This window comes from Hyla sarda, chromosome 7 (genome assembly GCF_029499605.1).
Source record: "Hyla sarda isolate aHylSar1 chromosome 7, aHylSar1.hap1, whole genome shotgun sequence".
NCBI classification, from domain to species: domain Eukaryota; kingdom Metazoa; phylum Chordata; class Amphibia; order Anura; family Hylidae; genus Hyla; species Hyla sarda.
The window spans coordinates 182,462,122-182,482,461 of record NC_079195.1 but is presented as its reverse complement, the minus strand read 5'-3'; the positions used below and the strand labels follow the sequence as shown (position 1 = coordinate 182,482,461).

General features: G+C 47.3%; 1 protein-coding gene across 6 annotated transcripts in view; it reads right to left on the bottom strand.

Moving 5' to 3' along the window:
• LOC130282810 (zinc finger protein OZF-like) overlaps positions 1–19,752 on the bottom strand; it is a 64,986-nt gene extending 45,234 nt beyond the window's left edge. The window contains exons 1-7 of one of the 6 annotated variants that reach the window (XM_056531602.1): positions 19,115–19,666; positions 14,726–14,846; positions 13,583–13,708; positions 13,372–13,492; positions 13,182–13,294; positions 5,250–5,355; positions 3,078–4,098 (exon numbers count right to left, since the gene is read on the bottom strand). In XM_056531602.1, coding sequence (XP_056387577.1) covers positions 3,078–4,098; positions 5,250–5,355; positions 13,182–13,294; positions 13,372–13,492; positions 13,583–13,708; positions 14,726–14,797 — 1,559 coding nt within the window. In that variant the 5' untranslated portion in view covers positions 14,798–14,846; positions 19,115–19,666. Of the gene's footprint in view, positions 1–1,006; positions 4,099–5,249; positions 5,356–13,181; positions 13,295–13,371; positions 13,493–13,582; positions 13,709–14,725; positions 14,847–16,526; positions 17,011–19,018; positions 19,040–19,114; positions 19,667–19,729 lie in introns of those variants that run through there. The other 5 variants (XM_056531599.1, XM_056531596.1, XM_056531601.1 and 2 more) reach the window with 5 other exon arrangements.
• Positions 19,753–20,340: the final 588 nt, after the last annotated feature.

Genomic DNA, 20,340 nt, shown 5'->3' with positions numbered 1-20,340 from the left:
CGTGTGTGCGCGTGTATACCCCGATACACCCCCAGGAAAGGCAGGGGGAGAGAGGCCGTCGCTGCCCGCTTCTCTCCCCCTGCCTTTCCTGGGGTCTAGAGCGCTGCTGCCGGCCCTTCTCTCCCCCGGGCTATCGGCGCCGGGGGAGAGAAGGGGCAGCGGCACCCATTGCCGGCGCCGCTGCCCCGTTGCTTCCCCCCATCCCCGGTGGCATAATTACCTGGGTCGGGTCCGCCCTGCTGCATGCCTCTGGCGCGCGTCCCCTTGCGTTGTTGCTATGCACGGCGCGGCGCACTGACGTCTTGCGACGCGCCGTGCAGTGCATAGCAACGACGCCGGGGACGCACGCCGGAGGCCTGCAGCAGCGCGGACCTGACCCAGGTAATTATGCCACCGGGGATGGGGGGAGGCAACGGGGCAGCAGCGCCGGCAATGGGTGCCGCTGCCCCTTCTCTTCCCCTTGCTGCGGGCAAAAGCTAGTATTCTTATACTACCCCTGAAGTACAGCTGGCGTGGTCTACAGGGACACCATCTGACAAAGTATTATGTAGTCCTATATGGTTTACTGGGACTTCATTGGCCATGTTCTACCATGTGGCATTATATCACATATACTGATAAACAACAACACACATACAATAAAGGTACATAATGTAAAAAAATAACTTTATTCAATTTAAACTTGGCAGTTTCCAATGATTATTACAGTAATATATAAAATGTTACTATACAACTATACAACTCATTTTCTAGGGGTCTTGACCATCTAAGATGTCATAATTAGGTCCTGAACTTATACAGAGGACAAACATATGGATATTAGTAAAAGCAGATAATTGTTGGCACGCAAAGTCATAAATACCAGGAACCACACTAGAAAATACTATCAATATTTAATAAATAGGTAACAATAATATAAAATAGATCGGTGACCGCCCATCTATTTTATATTATTGTTACCTATGTATTAAATATTGATAGAATTTTTCAGTGTGGTTCCTGGTATTTGTTACTTTGAGCACCAATAATTTTCTGCTTTTACTTGTCTGTAGACATCTTGGCTATACATGTCAGGTTGGCTAGCTCAGTCTTAAAGGACAACTGCAGCATTATAACACTTATCCCCTATCCACAGGATAGGGGATAAGTGTTTGATCGCACTGGGTCCGACCACTGGGACTCCCGCGATCTCCTGAACGGGCCCCCGCATTAGTGCTCAGTGAGAGCGCTAATGCGCGTAGCGTCAACCTAGAGAGGTCGACAGTTACGCCCCCTCCCCTCCTCCACATACAGTTCTATGGGAGAGGTGGGGAGGCATGAACGCTGCCTCCCTGCCTCTCCCATATAGTTACATGGAGAAGTGTCGGCCGCAACGTCACGCTGCGGCCAGCACGCTCCCTGCACGGGAGAGCCTCGGCAGAGCTGTGGCCCCGTGCAGGAGATCGTGGGGGGTCCCAGCGGTCGGACTCCCCGCGATCAAACACTTATCCCCTATCCACAGGATAAGTTATTTTCGGCCACAGTTATTTTCTTCCCAGCAGCAGGAAGATTGCCCTTCAGTCAATTTGTGACCGCCGACAGAGCATGCGTAGCATCAAATGCGCTGTGTGTGACCCTACCCTAAAGAGGTTTCTTTTATATTGATGGCTTAGTCTTAGAATAAACCATCAATATCTGATCAGTGGGCATCCACGTCAGGAGATACACGAACGCTATATCTCTGGCTCTCCCATAGAGATACATGGAGGGAGCATGTCGGTCACCTCTTTGTGCCGTGGTCGATACAGCGTCATTCATGCAGAGAGCCAGGTCGGATCCCCTACTTTGGGGATAGTGGATACATTTTTTTATACTGGATAACTCCTTTAAAGAGGGGACAGGCTCTACCACTGAGTGTCCCTGCCAATTACTCAGAGGGTACAGCAGATACATAGAGCAGCTTTCTTTTTACTGGATACAGTGTATTTATATAATACTTGATTTAATTAGAAAATGTGTTATAATGTATTTCTCCCACACTGAAATAATAAGAGAACAATACTCATCCTTACTTTGGTAGGAAGGGGGTCACTGAAAGAATTTGTCTATAGTGATTGAAGTTACCCTTATGTTGGTGAAATAAACCAGCTCGTGTCTGGACGCAGCTTTGGAGTTGAACAGAGCACGTATATGTATTATATAGATTAGTGGTACTACTCTAAGAAATAAATGTAAGTAAATTTACATTAAAGGGGTTCTCCACCATAAGGTGATTTTAGTACATACCTGGCAGGCAGTAATGGGCATGCTTAGGAAGGATCTACGCTTGTCTTGGGGCTAAATGGCTATGTTGTGAGTTTACCATAACACTGTGGCTAGCTTTTTGTGAACTGGTATTTCCTGTTTGACTTTTCTTTTTTTGACTACAAATCCCACAATTCCATTTTCCTTCCTCCCACACATCAGCCACCCCACCCATTGAAACATAAATGAGCTGCATCCATTCAAAAGACCTGTGGTTTTCAATCGGGGTGCCTGCAGCTGTTGCATTAGTTGCAGATTGATCCCTCCACCCATTGAAGCAGACAGGCTCCCTGTCATCAGCTGACTAGTGAGTCAGGTCTCGGCCACATTGCAAGCTGGGAAAAATCTGAGACAACAGTCATTTTGTATGCTGGTAAAAATAAATATTGGGGTGAAAAATCACAGAAGAATTGTGAGAAAACCATCACACACAGGTACAGACACTATATTATGAACTACACTAACTTTACAGCCCGTGTAGCATAGTCAAATAAAAATAAATCCTGGAATACCTCTTTAACAAAAATAACAAAAAAAAAAAGTATAGTTCCACTAAACTCATAATCCTAATAATGGGGTCATTTCTGTAAATGATCACCAAACTCAGTCTCCTGCCAGGTATACGTCTACGTCCTCAAGCTACAATTAAGGCAGAAATACTTAAAAATAAATATCCTGTGTCCGTATGTCTTAATTCCCCTAAGGCAATTCACACAGTAGCATCTTTCTAGCAACTTGAGATAAAAAAAAGTTTTCTCAACTAAGTTTGTAATTTGGAGTCCTGTGTTAAGTGAAGTTTCTGGTGTTTGACAAGACTGGCCTTCTGTGTGAAGCTATTCCCACATAGTGTACAGGTGTATGGTCTCTCTCCCGTATGCGTGATCTGATGTTTCAACATATTAGACTTGCGGGTAAATGTCCGTCCACACAAGGAGCACACAAAAGGCCGCTCTCCTGTGTGATTTTTCTGATGCTCATTTAGTATGGATTTCTGAGTAAAACTCTTATCACAGTGTAAGCAAGCATAGGGCTTTTCTCCAGAATGGATTACCAGATGTTTCACAAGAGTAGACTTATAGGTGAAGCACTTTCCACATTCAGGGCAGCCAAATGGCTTCTCTCCTGTGTGGATTCTCTGATGATAGACCAGACTTGATTCCTGTGTGAAACATTTACCACACTTTGGGCAAGTGAAGGGCTTCTCTCCTGTGTGGACCCGCTGGTGGCCAATAACATGAGACTTGTGTCTAAAAGACTTGCCACACTCCAAGCAAGTAAAAGGCTTCTCACCTGTGTGAATTCTTTGGTGTTCCAAAAGATGGGATTTGTAGGTAAAGCATTTTCCACAATCAGAACATGAGAAAGGCTTCTCGCCTGTATGGATTCTCCAGTGTTTAACAAGTGTTGATTTACATGTAAAGTCTTTGCCACACTCTGTGCAGGAAAATGGCCTTTCGCCTGTGTGAGTCTTCTGGTGAGCCATTAAGTTGGCTTTTTGTGTAAAGCGTTTTCCACACTCGGGACACGAATATGGCTTCTCCCCGGTGTGGACTCTCATGTGAATGACAAATTTGTCTTTTTTGGTAAAACATTTGCCACATTCAGAACAGGCATACCTGTTGTCACTCCTGTAGCCTACTTTAAATGTAACAACCTCAGGAACATGTCCTCTATCTTTGGATGAATCAGAGGATACATTGGTTGATGGTGAACCTATATATGGTCTATTGGCATTTGCAGATTCTTGTATTACATCTTCTGTTTCACAGGGTGGAATTGTAAGATCATTCATTCTACTCCCACTGTTGTCTTCGCCTAGAAAAATATGTAAGAATTATTGTGATCAGTACGTTAAATGGGCTCTTTAAGTTTTTTGTATTATATTCAAACAGAGGTGGATGTGAATAGACAACAGTTTATTAAAGGGTTATTCTGAGGGAAAACAATTATAAAGTAATTTTGCTGAGGCTGGTGTCAAATAGCCGGCTTCTTGGCTCCCCCGCCTCCGATGTTCTGAATGGACTGGATCAGAGGTGGCACATGGAATTCTCACTCAGCTATTTAGTGGCTGAGGCGGGACACCACTGCATCCACTTATTGGATGAGCAAGCAAAATCATGTGCTTACCCCGTACCCAGAAAGTGCTGCACAGCGGGACTGGGATTCTGTAAAAACAGCAATTGTGGGGGAGTGTGGAAGTTAAGTAAAGGTTTTTCTTCAATTTGACAGCAGCCTGACCACAAATATCTATAATATATTTCCCCCAGATTACCACTTTAACTTCCTCATATAAATGAACAACAAAAGGACAAAGTAGGTCTCAGAGGTGCTGCTGAAAACTGACAAGGCAAAAACACGACCACAGGCGATGCACAGGACGACAATGACTTTATTGGGTATACAGCTGGACAATGAGTTTGGGCACCTTCATGTGCCTTCCTTGGGTCCACCATAATGACTGATGCAGCGTCCTGACCTGGCGCTGTGCAGCCATGATGAAGGAATCACGGACCCGAGAAAGGCACATGAAGGTGCCAAAACGCGTTGTCCAGCTGTATACCCAATAAAGTCATTGTCGTCCTTTGCATCGCCTGTGGTCGTGTTTTAGTAGCTCTTCTAAGACCTACTTTGTCCTTTTTTTGTTTATCTACTTGCTGTTTTTTCGCACCTATAAAGTTTGGGATCTGGTCAGAGTGCGGCAGCTCATCTACAACTTATCTTCTACACCCTCCATAGAGTTGTGCCTAATGCTAGCACAACTTTATAAGGTTGGTTTATCTCATTGGTGTGGTGGTGGGATGGACACCTAGTGATATATTACACAAGGGAGCGCCCCCCCTTTTTATCCTTCTAATTAACTTTTATCATCATGTGTTTCCACAGCAACTAGAGAGTTGTCACCACAGTCATCACTCTCCTTACCCTAGATATGGGAATCCTTACAATGGCAAGTGGTTCGTACTTACCTGGGCTGATAACAATAGGTATTTCCTCTGCTTTAACTTTCACATCTAACAATTCATATTCATTCTCTGGATCAATATCCATCAATACAATATTCAGATCACCTTCCTAAACATTGAAATGAAAACAATAAACTATTATAAAACACATCATGGAGTCTAGAAAATTGTTTTTTTTTATCATAAAATTGTATACAGTAAAAATCTGACTTACTTACTTCATAACTAAGTACATAAAAAATCCCTATACTTACCTTCCTCGCTCCTGCTGTTCTCCTTGTCACGATGCCGGCTGGCAGGTAGTGGATCCTCTGTGCCAGAGAGGGATTGGCGTGGACCGTGCTAGTGGATCGGTTCTAAGCCACTACTGGTTTTCACCAGAGCCCGCCGCAAAGCGGGATGGTCTTGCTGCGGCGGTAGTGACCAGGTCGTATCCACTAGCAACGGCTCAACCTCTCTGGCTGCTGAAGATAGGCGCGGTACAAGGGAGTAGACAGAAGCAAGGTCGGACGTAGCAGAAGGTCGGGGCAGGCAGCAAGGATCGTAGTCAGGGGCAACGGCAGGAGGTCTGGAACACAGGCTAGGAACACACAAGGAACGCTTTCACTGGCACAATGGCAACAAGATCCGGCAAGGAAGTGCAGGGGAAGTGAGGTGATATAGGGAAGTGCACAGGTGAAGACACTAATTGGAATCACTGCGCCAATCAGCGGCGCAGTGGCCCTTTAAATCGCAAAGACCCGGCGCGCGCGCGCCCTAGGGAGCGGGGCCGCGCGCGCCGGGACAGGACCGAGGGAGAGCGAGTCAGGTACGGGAGCCGGGGTGCGCATCGCGAGCGGGCGCTACCCGCATCGCGAATCGCATCCCGGCTGGCAGCGGAATCGCAGCGCCCCGGGTCAGTGGATCTGACCGGAGCGCTGCAGCGGGGAGAGTGAAGCGAGCGCTCCGGGGAGGAGCGGGGACCCGGAGCGCTCGGCGTAACAGTACCCCCCCCCTTGGGTCTCCCCCTCTTCTTAGAGCCTGAGAACCTGAGGAGCAGACTTTTGTCTAGGATGTTGTCCTCAGGTTCCCAGGATCTCTCTTCAGGACCACAACCCTCCCAGTCCACTAAAAAAAAAGTTTTCCCTCTGACCTTTTTGGAAGCTAAGATCTCTTTGACAGAGAAGATGTCCGAGGAGCCGGAAACAGGAGTGGGAGGAACAGATTTGGGAGAAAAACGGTTGAGGATGAGTGGTTTGAGAAGAGAGACGTGAAAGGCATTAGGGATACGAAGAGAAGGAGGAAGAAGAAGTTTATAAGAGACAGGATTAATTTGACACAAAATTTTGAAAGGACCAAGATAGCGTGGTCCCAACTTGTAGCTAGGGACACGGAAGCGGACATATTTAGCGGAGAGCCATACCTTGTCTCCAGGGGAAAAAACGGGAGGAGCTCTTCTTTTCTTATCCGCGAACTTCTTCATGCGTGATGAAGCCTGTAAGAGAGAATTTTGGGTCTCTCTCCATATGATGGAAAGGTCACGAGAAATTTCATCCACAGCGGGCAGACCAGAGGGCAAGGGGGTAGGGAGGGGGGGAAGAGGGTGACGGCCGTACACCACGAAAAATGGGGATTTGGAGGAAGATTCAGAGACCCTGAAGTTATACGAGAATTCGGCCCATGGAAGGAGATCTGCCCAGTCATCCTGGCGGGAGGAAACAAAATGTCGCAAATAATCACCCAAGATCTGGTTAATTCTTTCTACTTGTCCATTGGACTGGGGATGATATGCAGAAGAAAAATTTAATTTAATCTTGAGTTGTTTACAGAGAGCCCTCCAGAATTTAGACATGAATTGGACGCCTCTATCCGAGACAATCTGCGTAGGCAACCCGTGAAGACGAAAAATGTGTACAAAAAATTGTTTAGCCAACTGAGGCGCAGAAGGAAGACCAGGAAGAGGGATGAAATGTGCCATTTTGGAGAATCGATCAACGACCACCCAAATAACAGTGTTGCCACGGGAAGGGGGTAAATCAGTAATAAAATCCATACCAATCAGAGACCAAGGCTGTTCGGGGACAGGCAGGGGATGAAGAAAACCAGCGGGCTTCTGGCGAGGAGTCTTATCCCGGGCACAGATAGTGCAGGCTCGCACAAAGTCCACAACATCCGTCTCCAGAGTCGGCCACCAATAGAAGCGGGAGATGAGTTGCACAGATTTCTTGATGCCCGCATGACCTGCGAGATGGGAGGAGTGACCCCATTTGAGGATTCCGAGGCGTCGGCGTGGAGAAACAAAGGTCTTTCCTGGAGGAGTTTGCCTGATGGAGGCAGGAGAAGTGGAGATCAGGCAGTCAGGTGGAATGATGTGTTGCGGAGAGAGTTCAACTTCTGAGGCATCCGAGGAACGAGAGAGAGCATCGGCCCTAATGTTCTTATCGGCAGGACGAAAGTGAATCTCAAAATTAAATCGGGCAAAGAACAGAGACCACCGGGCCTGGCGAGGATTCAGCCGTTGGGCAGACTGGAGGTAGGAGAGGTTCTTGTGGTCGGTGTAGATAATAACAGGAAAACTTGATCCCTCCAGCAGATGCCTCCATTCCTCAAGTGCTAATTTAATGGCTAGAAGCTCTCGATCCCCGATGGAGTAGTTCCTCTCCGCTGGAGAGAAGGTCCTAGAGAAAAAACCACAAGTGACAGCATGCCCGGAAGAATTTTTTTGTAGAAGAACAGCTCCAGCTCCCACTGAGGAGGCATCAACCTCCAATAGGAAGGGTTTGGAAGGGTCAGGTCTGGAGAGCACGGGAGCCGAAGAAAAGGCAGACTTGAGTCGTTTAAAGGCGTCTTCTGCTTGAGGAGGCCAAGACTTGGGATCAGCATTTTTTTTGGTTAAAGCCACGATAGGAGCCACAACGGTAGAAAAATGTGGAATAAATTGCCTGTAATAATTGGCGAACCCCAAAAAGCGTTGGATAGCACGGAGTCCGGAGGGGCGTGGCCAATCTAAGACGGCAGAGAGTTTGTCTGGATCCATCTGTAGTCCCTGGCCAGAGACCAAATATCCTAGAAAAGGAAGAGATTGGCATTCAAACAGACATTTCTCAATTTTGGCATAGAGTTGATTGTCACGAAGTCTCTGAAGAACCATACGGACATGCTGGCGGTGTTCTTCTAGATTGGCAGAAAAAATTAGGATATCGTCCAGATATACAACAACACAGGAGTATAACAGATCACGAAAAATTTCATTAACAAAGTCTTGGAAGACGGCAGGGGCGTTGCACAGGCCAAAGGGCATGACCAGATACTCAAAGTGTCCATCTCTGGTGTTAAATGCCGTTTTCCACTCATCCCCCTCTCTGATGCGGATGAGGTTATAGGCGCCTCTTAAGTCCAATTTAGTAAAGATGTGGGCACCTTGGAGGCGATCAAAGAGTTCAGAGATGAGGGGTAAAGGGTAGCGGTTTTTAACCGTGATTTTATTAAGACCGCGGTAGTCAATGCAAGGACGTAGGGAGCCATCTTTTTTGGACACAAAGAAAAATCCGGCTCCGGCAGGAGAGGAGGATTTACGGATAAAGCCCTTTTTTAGATTCTCCTGGACGTATTCAGACATGGCAAGAGTCTCTGGGGCAGAGAGAGGGTAAATTCTGCCCCAGGGTGGAGTAGTGCCCGGGAGGAGGTCGATAGGACAATCATAAGGCCTGTGAGGAGGTAGAGTCTCAGCTTGTTTTTTGCAGAAAACATCCGCGAAGTCCATATAGGCCTTAGGGAGACCGGTTACTGGAGGAACCACAGAGTTACGGCAAGGGTTACTGGGAACCGGTTTTAGACAGTTCTTGGAACAAGAGGACCCCCAACTCTTGATCTCCCCAGTGGACCAATCCAGGGTTGGGGAATGAAGTTGAAGCCAGGGAAGTCCAAGGAGAATTTCCGAGGTGCAATTGGGGAGGACCAAAAGTTCAATCCTCTCGTGATGAGATCCGATGCTCATAAGAAGGGGCTCCGTGCGGAAACGTATGGTACAGTCCAATCTTTCATTGTTTACACAATTGATGTAAAGGGGTCTGGCGAGACTGGTCACTGGGATGTTGAACTTGTTGACGAGAGAGGCCAAAATAAAATTTCCTGCAGATCCAGAGTCCAAGAAGGCCACAGTAGAGAAGGAGAAGGCAGAGGCAGACATCCGCACAGGCACAGTAAGACGTGGAGAAGCAGAGTAGACATCAAGGACTGTCTCACCTTTGTGCGGAGTCAGCGTACGTCTTTCCAGGCGGGGAGGACGGATAGGACAATCCCTCAGGAAGTGTTCGGTACTAGCACAGTACAGGCAGAGGTTCTCCATACGGCGTCGTGTCCTCTCTTGAGGTGTCAGGCGAGACCGGTCGACCTGCATAGCCTCCACGGCGGGAGGCACAGGAACAGATTGCAGGGGACCAGAGGAGAGAGGAGCCGAGGAGAAGAAACGCCTCGTGCGAACAGAGTCCATATCTTGGCGGAGTTCCTGACGCCTTTCGGAAAAACGCATGTCAATGCGAGTGGCTAGGTGAATAAGTTCATGTAGATTAGCAGGAATTTCTCGTGCGGCCAGAACATCTTTAATGTTGCTGGATAGGCCTTTTTTAAAGGTCGCGCAGAGGGCCTCATTATTCCAGGATAATTCTGAAGCAAGAGTACGGAATTGTACGGCATACTCGCCAACGGAAGAATTACCCTGGACCAGGTTCAACAGGGCAGTCTCAGCAGAAGAGGCTCGGGCAGGTTCCTCAAAGACACTTCGGATTTCCGAGAAGAAGGAGTGTACAGAGGCAGTGACGGGGTCATTGCGGTCCCAGAGCGGTGTGGCCCAAGACAGGGCTTTTCCAGACAGAAGGCTGACTACGAAAGCCACCTTAGACCTTTCAGTGGGAAACAGGTCCGACATCATCTCCAGATGCAGGGAACATTGGGAAAGAAAGCCACGGCAAAACTTAGAGTCCCCATCAAATTTATCCGGCAAGGATAGGCGTAGACCAGGAGCGGCCACTCGCTGCGGAGGAGGTGCAGGAGCCGGTGGAGGAGATGACTGCTGAAGCTGTGGTAGTAACTGCTGTAGCATAACGGTCAGTTGAGACAGCTGTTGGCCTTGTTGCGCTATCTGTTGTGACTGCTGGGCGACCACCGTGGTAAGGTCAGCGACAACTGGCAGAGGAACTTCAGCGGGATCCATGGCCGGATCTACTGTCACGATGCCGGCTGGCAGGTAGTGGATCCTCTGTGCCAGAGAGGGATTGGCGTGGACCGTGCTAGTGGATCGGTTCTAAGCCACTACTGGTTTTCACCAGAGCCCGCCGCAAAGCGGGATGGTCTTGCTGCGGCGGTAGTGACCAGGTCGTATCCACTAGCAACAGCTCAACCTCTCTGGCTGCTGAAGATAGGCGCGGTACAAGGGAGTAGACAGAAGCAAGGTCGGACGTAGCAGAAGGTCGGGGCAGGCAGCAAGGATCGTAGTCAGGGGCAACGGCAGGAGGTCTGGAACACAGGCTAGGAACACACAAGGAACGCTTTCACTGGCACAATGGCAACAAGATCCGGCAAGGAAGTGCAGGGGAAGTGAGGTGATATAGGGAAGTGCACAGGTGAAGACACTAATTGGAATCACTGCGCCAATCAGCGGCGCAGTGGCCCTTTAAATCGCAAAGACCCGGCGCGCGCGCGCCCTAGGGAGCGGGGCCGCGCGCGCCGGGACAGGACCGAGGGAGAGCGAGTCAGGTACGGGAGCCGGGGTGCGCATCGCGAGCGGGCGCTACCCGCATCGCGAATCGCATCCCGGCTGGCAGCGGAATCGCAGCGCCCCGGGTCAGTGGATCTGACCGGAGCGCTGCAGCGGGGAGAGTGAAGCGAGCGCTCCGGGGAGGAGCGGGGACCCGGAGCGCTCGGCGTAACACTCCTGGAGCCAGTCCCGTTGCACAGCATTTATTCTGTTTTAGGTTGGCATATGAATTGCCTGCTTATATGTACACTCAGTAAATGTATTACACTGAAACTATTTACATTCAAACTAAGTAAGTGTTTTACAACCAATGTGTTCATTTCTTAGAATCGCCTTAGGGACAGTGTGATATACAGGGTTCATCCTTTTATAAGAGATATACAGGGTTAATCCTTTGCTGTGGGATATATTTTAGAATATATAATAAATGCTTTGTTTTAACGGTATATGTCATAAGTGGGGCTATGTTTATGAGGGTAGTGCCTGACGGTCTTAGAACTATGAAATATTTTATGTATTTAGATACAATAATCTACATACAAAGTTTGCTGTTCTCCACTATATACCGTATTTATCGGGGTATACCACGCACTGGCCTATAACACGCACCCTCATTTTACCAAGGATATTTGGGTAAAAAAAGTTTTTTACCCAAATATCCATGGTAAAATGAGGGTGCGTGTGTGCGCGTGTATACCCCGATATACCCCCAGGAAAGGCAGGGGGAGAGAGGCCGTCGCTGCCCGCTTCTCTCCCCCTGCCTTTCCTGGGGTCTAGAGCGCTGCTGTCGGCCCTTTTCACCCCCTGGTTATCGGCGCCGCTGCCCGTTCTGTCCCCCTGACTATCGGTGCCGGCGCCGATAGCCAGGGAGAGAGAAGCGGCGCCGACAGCCAGGGGGAGAGAAGGGGCAGCGGCACCCATTGCCGGCGCCGCTGCCCCATTGCCTCCCCCCATCCCCGGTGGCATAATTACCTGAGTCCGGTCCGCGCTGCTCCGCTGCTCCAGGCCTCCGTCGTGCGTCCCCGGCGTCATTGCTATGCGCTGAACGGCGCGGCGCTCTGACGTCATGCACCGCGCCGTGCATAGCAATGACGCCGGGGACGCACGACGGAGGCCTGGAGCAGCGGAGCAGCGCGGACCGGACTCAGGTAATTATGAAACCGGGGATGGGGGGAGGCAATGGGGCAGCGGCGCCGGCAATGGGTGCCGCTGCCCCTTCTCTCCCCCTGGCTGTCGGCGCCGCTTCTCTCTCCCTGGCTATCGGCGCCGGCACCGATAGTCAGGGGGACAGAACGGGCAGCGGCGCCGATAACCAGGGGGTGAAAAGGGCCGACAGCAGCGCTCTAGACCCCAGGAAAGGCAGGGGGAGAGAAGCGGGCAGCGACGGCCTCTCTCCCCCCTGCCTTTCCTGGGGGTGTATCGGCGTATAACACGCACACAGACTTTAGGCTAAAAATTTTAGCCTAAAAAGTGCGTGTTATACGCCGATAAATACGGTAAGTAAAATGGAAACTCCACTTCCCAGACTAGATGACTGATCCGTAGCGTTATTCTCTAGATAAGCAAGATCTACCGTATATACTCGAGTATAAGCCGTCCCGAATATAAGCCGAGGCCCCTAATGTCACCCCAAAAACCCAGGAGAAGTTATTGACTCGACTATAAGCCTAGGGTTGGAAATACATCATCCCCCCCCCCATGTAATCATCCAGACCCCTGTCATCATCACCCCCCCCTCGTCATCATCCAGACCCCTGTCATCATCATCCCCCCCTCGTCATCACCCCCCCCCTTCATCATCACCGCCTGTCAATCGCTTCTCAGTGGTCTTCAATCTGCAGACCTCCAGATGTTTCAAAACTACAACTCCCAGCATGCTGGGAGTTGTAGTTTTGCAACATCTGGAGGTCCGCAGGTTGAAGACCACTGAAAAGGGATAGACAGGCGGAGATGGACGACCGAGACCATCCCCTCACAGCTAAAGCCAGAAACGTTTTTTTTTTTCACTCGAGTATAAGCCGAGGGGGGGCGTTTTCAGCATGAAAAATCGTGCTGAAAAACTTGGCTTATACTCGAGTATATACAGTAAATCTCATGATCTCTTATAAGAGACACAGAACACACACAGTGTAAATCCTAACCTAAACAGGCTTTTCCACATAGGATTATCCTATGCAATACTCTTATTAAAGTATAGTTACCAATGTTTCATTGACCTTGTAATCCTGTGAGCCATTCTGATTCTCCATTTTTGTATTTTCGTCATAAAGAGAACTAGGACATCTTTCTGAAGTATTCCTCTTCCTAGGCTCTTCTGTAGATGACACACACCATAACTACATTGTTTCCGTATGGTTTACAACTGGACACTTATCTAGTTGTGACTCTTACCAGGTGATCTTAGGGTTTGCCCACTCTCCATAATGTCTTTGTACAGATCCTTGTGTCCTTCTATGTAGTCCCATTCTTCCATAGAGAAACATACAGTGATATCCTGACACCTTATAGGAACCTGACACACACATTAATACAGTCATCACCCAGATATATTAATACCCCTTGATGTCACGATATAATGTTTAGAATTCCCAGCAGTACTCACCTCTCCAGTCAGCAACTCAATGATCTTGTTAGTGAGTTTGAGGATCTTCTTCTCATGTATTAACAAGTGCGATGAAGTCACTGCGATGGGTTCTTGATCCTCAGGCTTCTTTAGAGGTACATAATCCTGTTTAATGGACAAGACAAATTTAAAAATATGTTGGAAAACTAACTACATGCTCTCTTGATTCATAGGATCAAAAAAAAGTGCCATTCATTACTGGATGTCAAGTTGGAGAACAAAAGAGTCACCCACCCACAGTTTGGAGGAGAACATATAACAAGGCCTGCATGCCAGTTTTCAGGTGTAAAAAAAAAAAAAGTTCCTAATTTTTGCATAACCCTCATGTTGCTCATAGGTGTTTTATTCTGTGTTTTAGTCAATTTTGCACCTCCCTTACCAACAAAGAGTGGTTTCAGTATAAAAGAGTTAAGTCAACTGGTGCCAGAAAGTTAAACAGTTTTGCCAATTACTTCTATTAAAAAATCTTTACCCTTCCAGTAATTTTTAGCAGCTGTACGCTACAGAGGAAATTCTTTCCTTTCTTTTTGAATTTCTTTTTTGTCTTGTCCACAGTGCTCTCTGTTGACTGACACCTGATGCCCGTATCAGGAACTGTCCAGAGCAGGAAAAAATCCCCATTGCAAACTATACTGCTCTGGACAGTTCCTGACACAGACAGAGGTGTCGGCAGAGAGCACTGTGGACAAGACAAAAAAAGAAATTCAAAAAGAAAAGAATTTCCTCTGTAGCATACAGCTGCTAAAAAGTACTGGAAGGGTAAAGATTTTTTTTTAATAGAAGTCATTTACAAATCTGTTTAACTTTCTGGCACCAGTTGATGTAAAAAAAAATGTTTTCCACTGGAGTACCCCTTTAAGTGTAGTGAGCCTTTAGCTACATTTATTACTAGCATAAATGAGAAAATACAAGCTTAATAAAAGGTGCCAAACAATTTGCAAATGATAAATCCCCACCATTATGGACAAGCTGACATAGCTAATCTAGTAGTATAGATGGCAGTAAATCAGAAAACAACCATTTACAATAAATGTCCAAGATTAAAAAAAAAACAAGTTTTATGTATGGACAATTTTACCAATATTCTTCAGACATTTAAAATACCACCCAAGAACCCCTCACCTTCCCAGTCAGTAGGTAGATAATCTCCAAGGTAAGATTTAGTAGCCTTTCAGTCACATAATTCTTCTCCATACTTAGAAATGCAGATGATCCTGTTGGGAGAGTCTGACCATAGTAAGCGCTGTAGATGAAAAGAATGGGGTTATAGGGAATCTGTCAGCTGCAATTCACATTACAAATTGCTGACACTGTTAGGTAGCTGTTAGGGCAAGGAGACACATGGTGCCTTTCATATATCTGTCTGTGATGCCATAATGTAGAAAAATGCTTTTATTCCCTGGTGCAAAGAGACATTCCCAAACTCCTGACGTGTTGAGGGCTGGAACGCCTCATCACTCCCCTCCAATCCTTGGTTGACAGTCAGCTGGAAGCTGAACCATTTCCAAATCTGGCACCTGGGCACAATTTATATGCACCACACTACTATATTAGGCCAAATAACACATGTAGAGGTATGTACAACTCACAACAAAATAACCCCAAAGGGTTAAATAGACCCTCTATAATAAATGTGTCACAAAATGATAATAAAACATAACTTTTATTGTGTACTAGTTAATAAATAAAGGTGAGGATCACACGTTTTAAGAACACAACTCCACTGGAGTCCCTACGCTCATCATGGAATTAGACTTCCAGGGTCATCTTAGATTGATCAACAGAGGTTGATGGACCTGGACAGTTTGGCAAAGCAGTAGCCTAAATCACTGGCCATATCACTAGCCTAAATCACTGGCCTAAATCACTGGCCTTTCTTTTTGTTTCTATTTGGCATTGGACACAGTGGAGTTGCAATTAAAACAGAAAACTGTCACACCCCGACATGTTTTGCCACTGGTGTGGCTTTATCAAGGAGACAAACTGACAGAAATGGCCACACCAGTGGTGAAACATGTCGGGGTGTGACAGTTTTCTGTTTTAATTGCAATTCCACTGTGTCCAATGCCAAATAGAAACAAAAAGAAAGGGTCTAGATAGGCTATTCAGCCACAATATAGCCCATGCGTTCGGTGCACAGCAGGTGTTAGTGGCTGGTTTTTCAGAGTACCTCACAACGGGGTTGGGGATCTGGTAAACAACCACATATAAGTGGTGTTTATATATAGAGGCCATAAAAAAAAATATCCCAGAGTGCTTGCTATCTCAGAACAATTACCGATATTAGAAGCAATCAAGACCACACCCATAAGTGGTGTCTGCACATGAAGGTTATATATAATACCATTCTAGAGTGGTGAATACCATGTGAACAGAATACCAATATCGGTAGACACGTCGGGGATAGGTCTGACCAAGGGAGAACTATCTAAACAATCCTATTACATACATTGGCCAGTGATTTAGGCCAGTGATTTAGGCCAGTGATTTAGGCTACTGCTTTGCCAAACTGTCCAGATCCATCAACCTCTGTTGATCAATCTAAGATGACCCTGGAAGTCTAATTCCATGATGAGCGTAGGGACTCCAGTGGAGATTTGTTCTTAAAACGTGTGATCCTCACCTTTATTTATTAACTAGTACACAATAAAAGTTATGTTTTATTATCATTTTGTGACACATGTATTATAGAGGGTCTATTTAACCCCTCGGGTTTGTTTTGTTGTGGGCAATTTATATGCACCTCACAGAAACAAGATTTGGAAACAACTTGGCACTGGAAGGTGAGTCCTGACTGTCAAACAAGCAGGAACTGGGACAGAAAGGGGAGCAAGGGGGCAAATCATCCTACAGCACTTTAGGGTCTTGGGAACACCTCTTTGACACTTACCACTGGGTGACAACAGGAATTTTCTGGGAATACCTTTTATATCTCTATAGTTTGTTCCATGGCCAATACATAAGCACTTCTCTTATTATGCAGATGAGGTGAAAACCCCAAGTGGAGCGTTCCCTAGCACATGTCCTCTTTATTACTGCCCACTGGCTGGACACTAGATTGGCATAATGTACAGTTTGGTGGGCATATTCTTGCAATCAGGGTACAGCTGTTATCTATTGTACTAAATATAAAATATGTCCCTGACCTCTACCCCAGAGCCCATTGAGGAAGCTGTGGAGTAAAATACATGTTGGGGTCTGGGGTGGAGTTTGCGCTCATTACTTTGGCACAACATGTCTATTGCAGGTGATACCTTATAGCATTTTCCAGCTTTTTGTTAGTTTATATTTTCTGTTCAACTATGTTTTTTGTGGCAGCCTTTCTGCCATTAAGGCTTACATTCCATTTACTACCCATTAGCTGTTTTAGTTTGCCTTATTAGTTGTTTGTCTCTTAATGAGGACCATTCATACCTGTCACTCCTCTCTATATACCAGCATTGTACCTGTCACTCCTCTCTATATACCAGCATTGTACCTGCCACTCCTCTCTATATACCAGCATTGTACCCACCACTCCTCTCTATATACCAGCATTGTACCTGTCACTCCTCTCTATATACCAGCATTGTACCTGCCACTCCTCTCTATATACCAGCATTGTACCTGCCACTCCTCTCTATATACCAGCATTGTACCCGCCACTCCTCTCTATATACCAGCATTGTACCCGCCACTCCTCTCTATATACCAGCATTGTACCCGCCACTCCTCTCTATATACCAGCATTGTACCCGCCACTCCTCCCTATATACCAGCATTGTACCCGCCACTCCTCCCTATATACCAGCATTGTACCCGCCACTCCTCTCTATATACCAGCATTGTACCCTCCACTCCTCTCTATATACCAGCATTGTACCCGTCACTCCTATCTATATAGCAGCATTGTACCCAACACTCCTCTCTATATACCAGAATTGTACCCGCCACTCCTCTCTATATACCAGCATTGTACCCGCCACTCCTCTCTATATACCAGCATTGTACCCGCCACTCCTCCCTATATACCAGCATTGTACCCACCACTCCTCCCTATATATCAGCATTGTACCTGTCACTCCTCTCTATATACCAGCATTGTACCTGTCACTCCTCCCTATATACCAGCATTGTACCCGTCACTCCTCCCTATATATCAGCATTGTACCCGTCACTCCTCCCTATATACCAGCATTGCACCCCGTCACTCCTCCCTATATATCAGCATTGTACCCGTCACTCCTCTCTATATACTGTACCAGCATTGTACCTGTCACTCCTCTCTATATACCAGCATTGTACCTGTCACTCCTCTCTATATACCAGCATTGTACCTGCCACTCCTCTCTATATACCAGCATTGTACCCGCCACTCCTCTCTATATACCAGCATTGTACCTGCCACTCCTCCCTATATACCAGCATTGTACCCACCACTCCTCTCTATATACCAGCATTGTACCCACCACTCCTCTCTATATATACCAGCATTGTACCCACCACTCCTCCCTATATACCAGCATTGTACCCGCCACTCCTCCCTATATACCAGCATTGTACCTGCCACTCCTCTCTATATATACCAGCATTGTACCCACCACTCCTCCCTATATACCAGCATTGTACCCGCCACTCCTCCCTATATACCAGCATTGTACCTGCCACTCCTCTCTATATATACCAGCATTGTACCCACCACTCCTCTCTATATCCCAGCATTGTACCCACCACTCCTCTCTATATACCAGCATTGTACCCACCACTCCTCTCTATATCCCAGCATTGTACCCACCACTCCTCTCTATATCCCAGCATTGTACCCACCACTCCTCTCTATATCCCAGCATTGTACCCACCACTCCTCTCTATATCCCAGCATTGTACCCACCACTCCTCTCTAGATACCAGCATTGTACCCACCACTCCTCTCTATATACCTGCATTGTACCCACCACTCCTCTCTATATCCCAGCATTGTACCCACCACTCCTCTCTATATAGCAGCATTGTACCCGTCACTCCTCTCTATATACCAGCATTGTACCCGCCACTCCTCTCTATATACCAGCATTGTACCCGCCACTCCTCTCTATATAGCAGCATTGTACCCGTCACTCCTCTCTATATCCCAGCATTGTACCCACCACTCCTCTCTATATCCCAGCATTGTACCCACCACTCCTCTCTATATACCAGCATTGTGTTTGGCACTTCTCACACATATCAGCAATGTCCATGCTATTCCCCCCCCCCCCCCACCTACCAGCTCCTCTACTCTTTATTTTACCAGTACAGTGCCCTTATACCCATTTATGTTATTTCTGCCCAGCCTGCCCTGTGCCTATTATTCCACTTACCCCACCTCTCAGCACTGACACTGCCCTCCTCATACACCCACCTGTCTTCTCTCTGCCCACCACTATCCCTACCCACCTGTCTATCCGGGCACCCAGCTCTCTTCTGCTTCTCTCCCCACCCCTATAGCTGGCGCTCCACCTAGTGGCAGGAAAGTGCAAGCAGATAACTCACCTCTGAGTCTGATAAGGCGCAGCGCTTGTTATTGTGATGACGTATGTGTCACGTGTGGTAATGTGCGGTCATGTGACCTTCCGCTGACTTCCGGTTGAGTTCCCGGACCTGGACGGTGTTTTGTGTGTGAGGATCATCTGGTGGGGTTAATGTGGAGGGACGGGAACCCGCTGCTCAGTGCGGACATTGGGTGGGTGCAGTATGGTGATCGCGGCGCTGATCATGGAGGGGTTAATGGGTAGATCCTGGATGGGGCGCACGTGGGATAGGAGGATGTGATAGTGTGGTTAGTGTGCGGTCATTAGGATTGTAGGAGTGCCGTGTCTGATCACTGCAGAATATCAATGTATGTCAGGAATGATCTGGGCATATAATGTAGACCAGTGTTTCCCAACCAGTGTGACTCCAGCTGTTGCAAAACTACAACAGCATGAGGCTGTCCTGGTATACTGGGAATTGTAGTTTTGCAACAGCTGGAGGCACACTGGTTGGGAAACACTGCTGTAGATAGTGCATGTCTAGTGGCCTTTCCCATTTTGGCCTCAAAGGAGAACTCCAGAATTTAAAAATTGTCCCCATACTGCCGGCAGTAAAAAAAAATAAAGATGTACATACCTGCCTCCGGTAACCAGCTCCGGTCTCCGCCGCGATCCACTTCCTGGTTGCCGGTGGTCGGAGAATCATACTGCACTCAGCCAATCACCAGCCACGGTGAAGTCCCGACTCAGTCGGCGATAGGCTGAGCGGCAGTGTGAGAATGCTTCAAGACACAAAATTCTTCACTACACCGGCACCTGCTGCCGGGGCCGAAAACATCACACTGCCGCTCAGCCTATCGCTGGCTGAGTCGGGACTTCACTGCGGCCGGTGATTGGCTGAGCGCAGTATGACTCGCCGACCACCAACAACCAGGAAGAGGATCGCGGCAGAGAGCAGAGGAAGTTATGCACATCTTTATTTATTTTTACTGCCGGCAGTATGGGGAACAATTTTTATATTCTGGAGTTCTCCTTTAAAGAGTACCTGTCATCAACAAAAACTTTTAATATGTTGTTCATAATCATTAATGAAGACATTGTAATATATCTTCATTAAAAAATATTAATATTTATACCAGTTTTTTCATTTTATACTTTTGGCCACTAGGGGTCTCTCCTCTATGCCTGGTCTGCAGGCAGCTTCCTATGCTTTTCATAGTAAGTGTACAGCTTTTAGGACTAATGCTG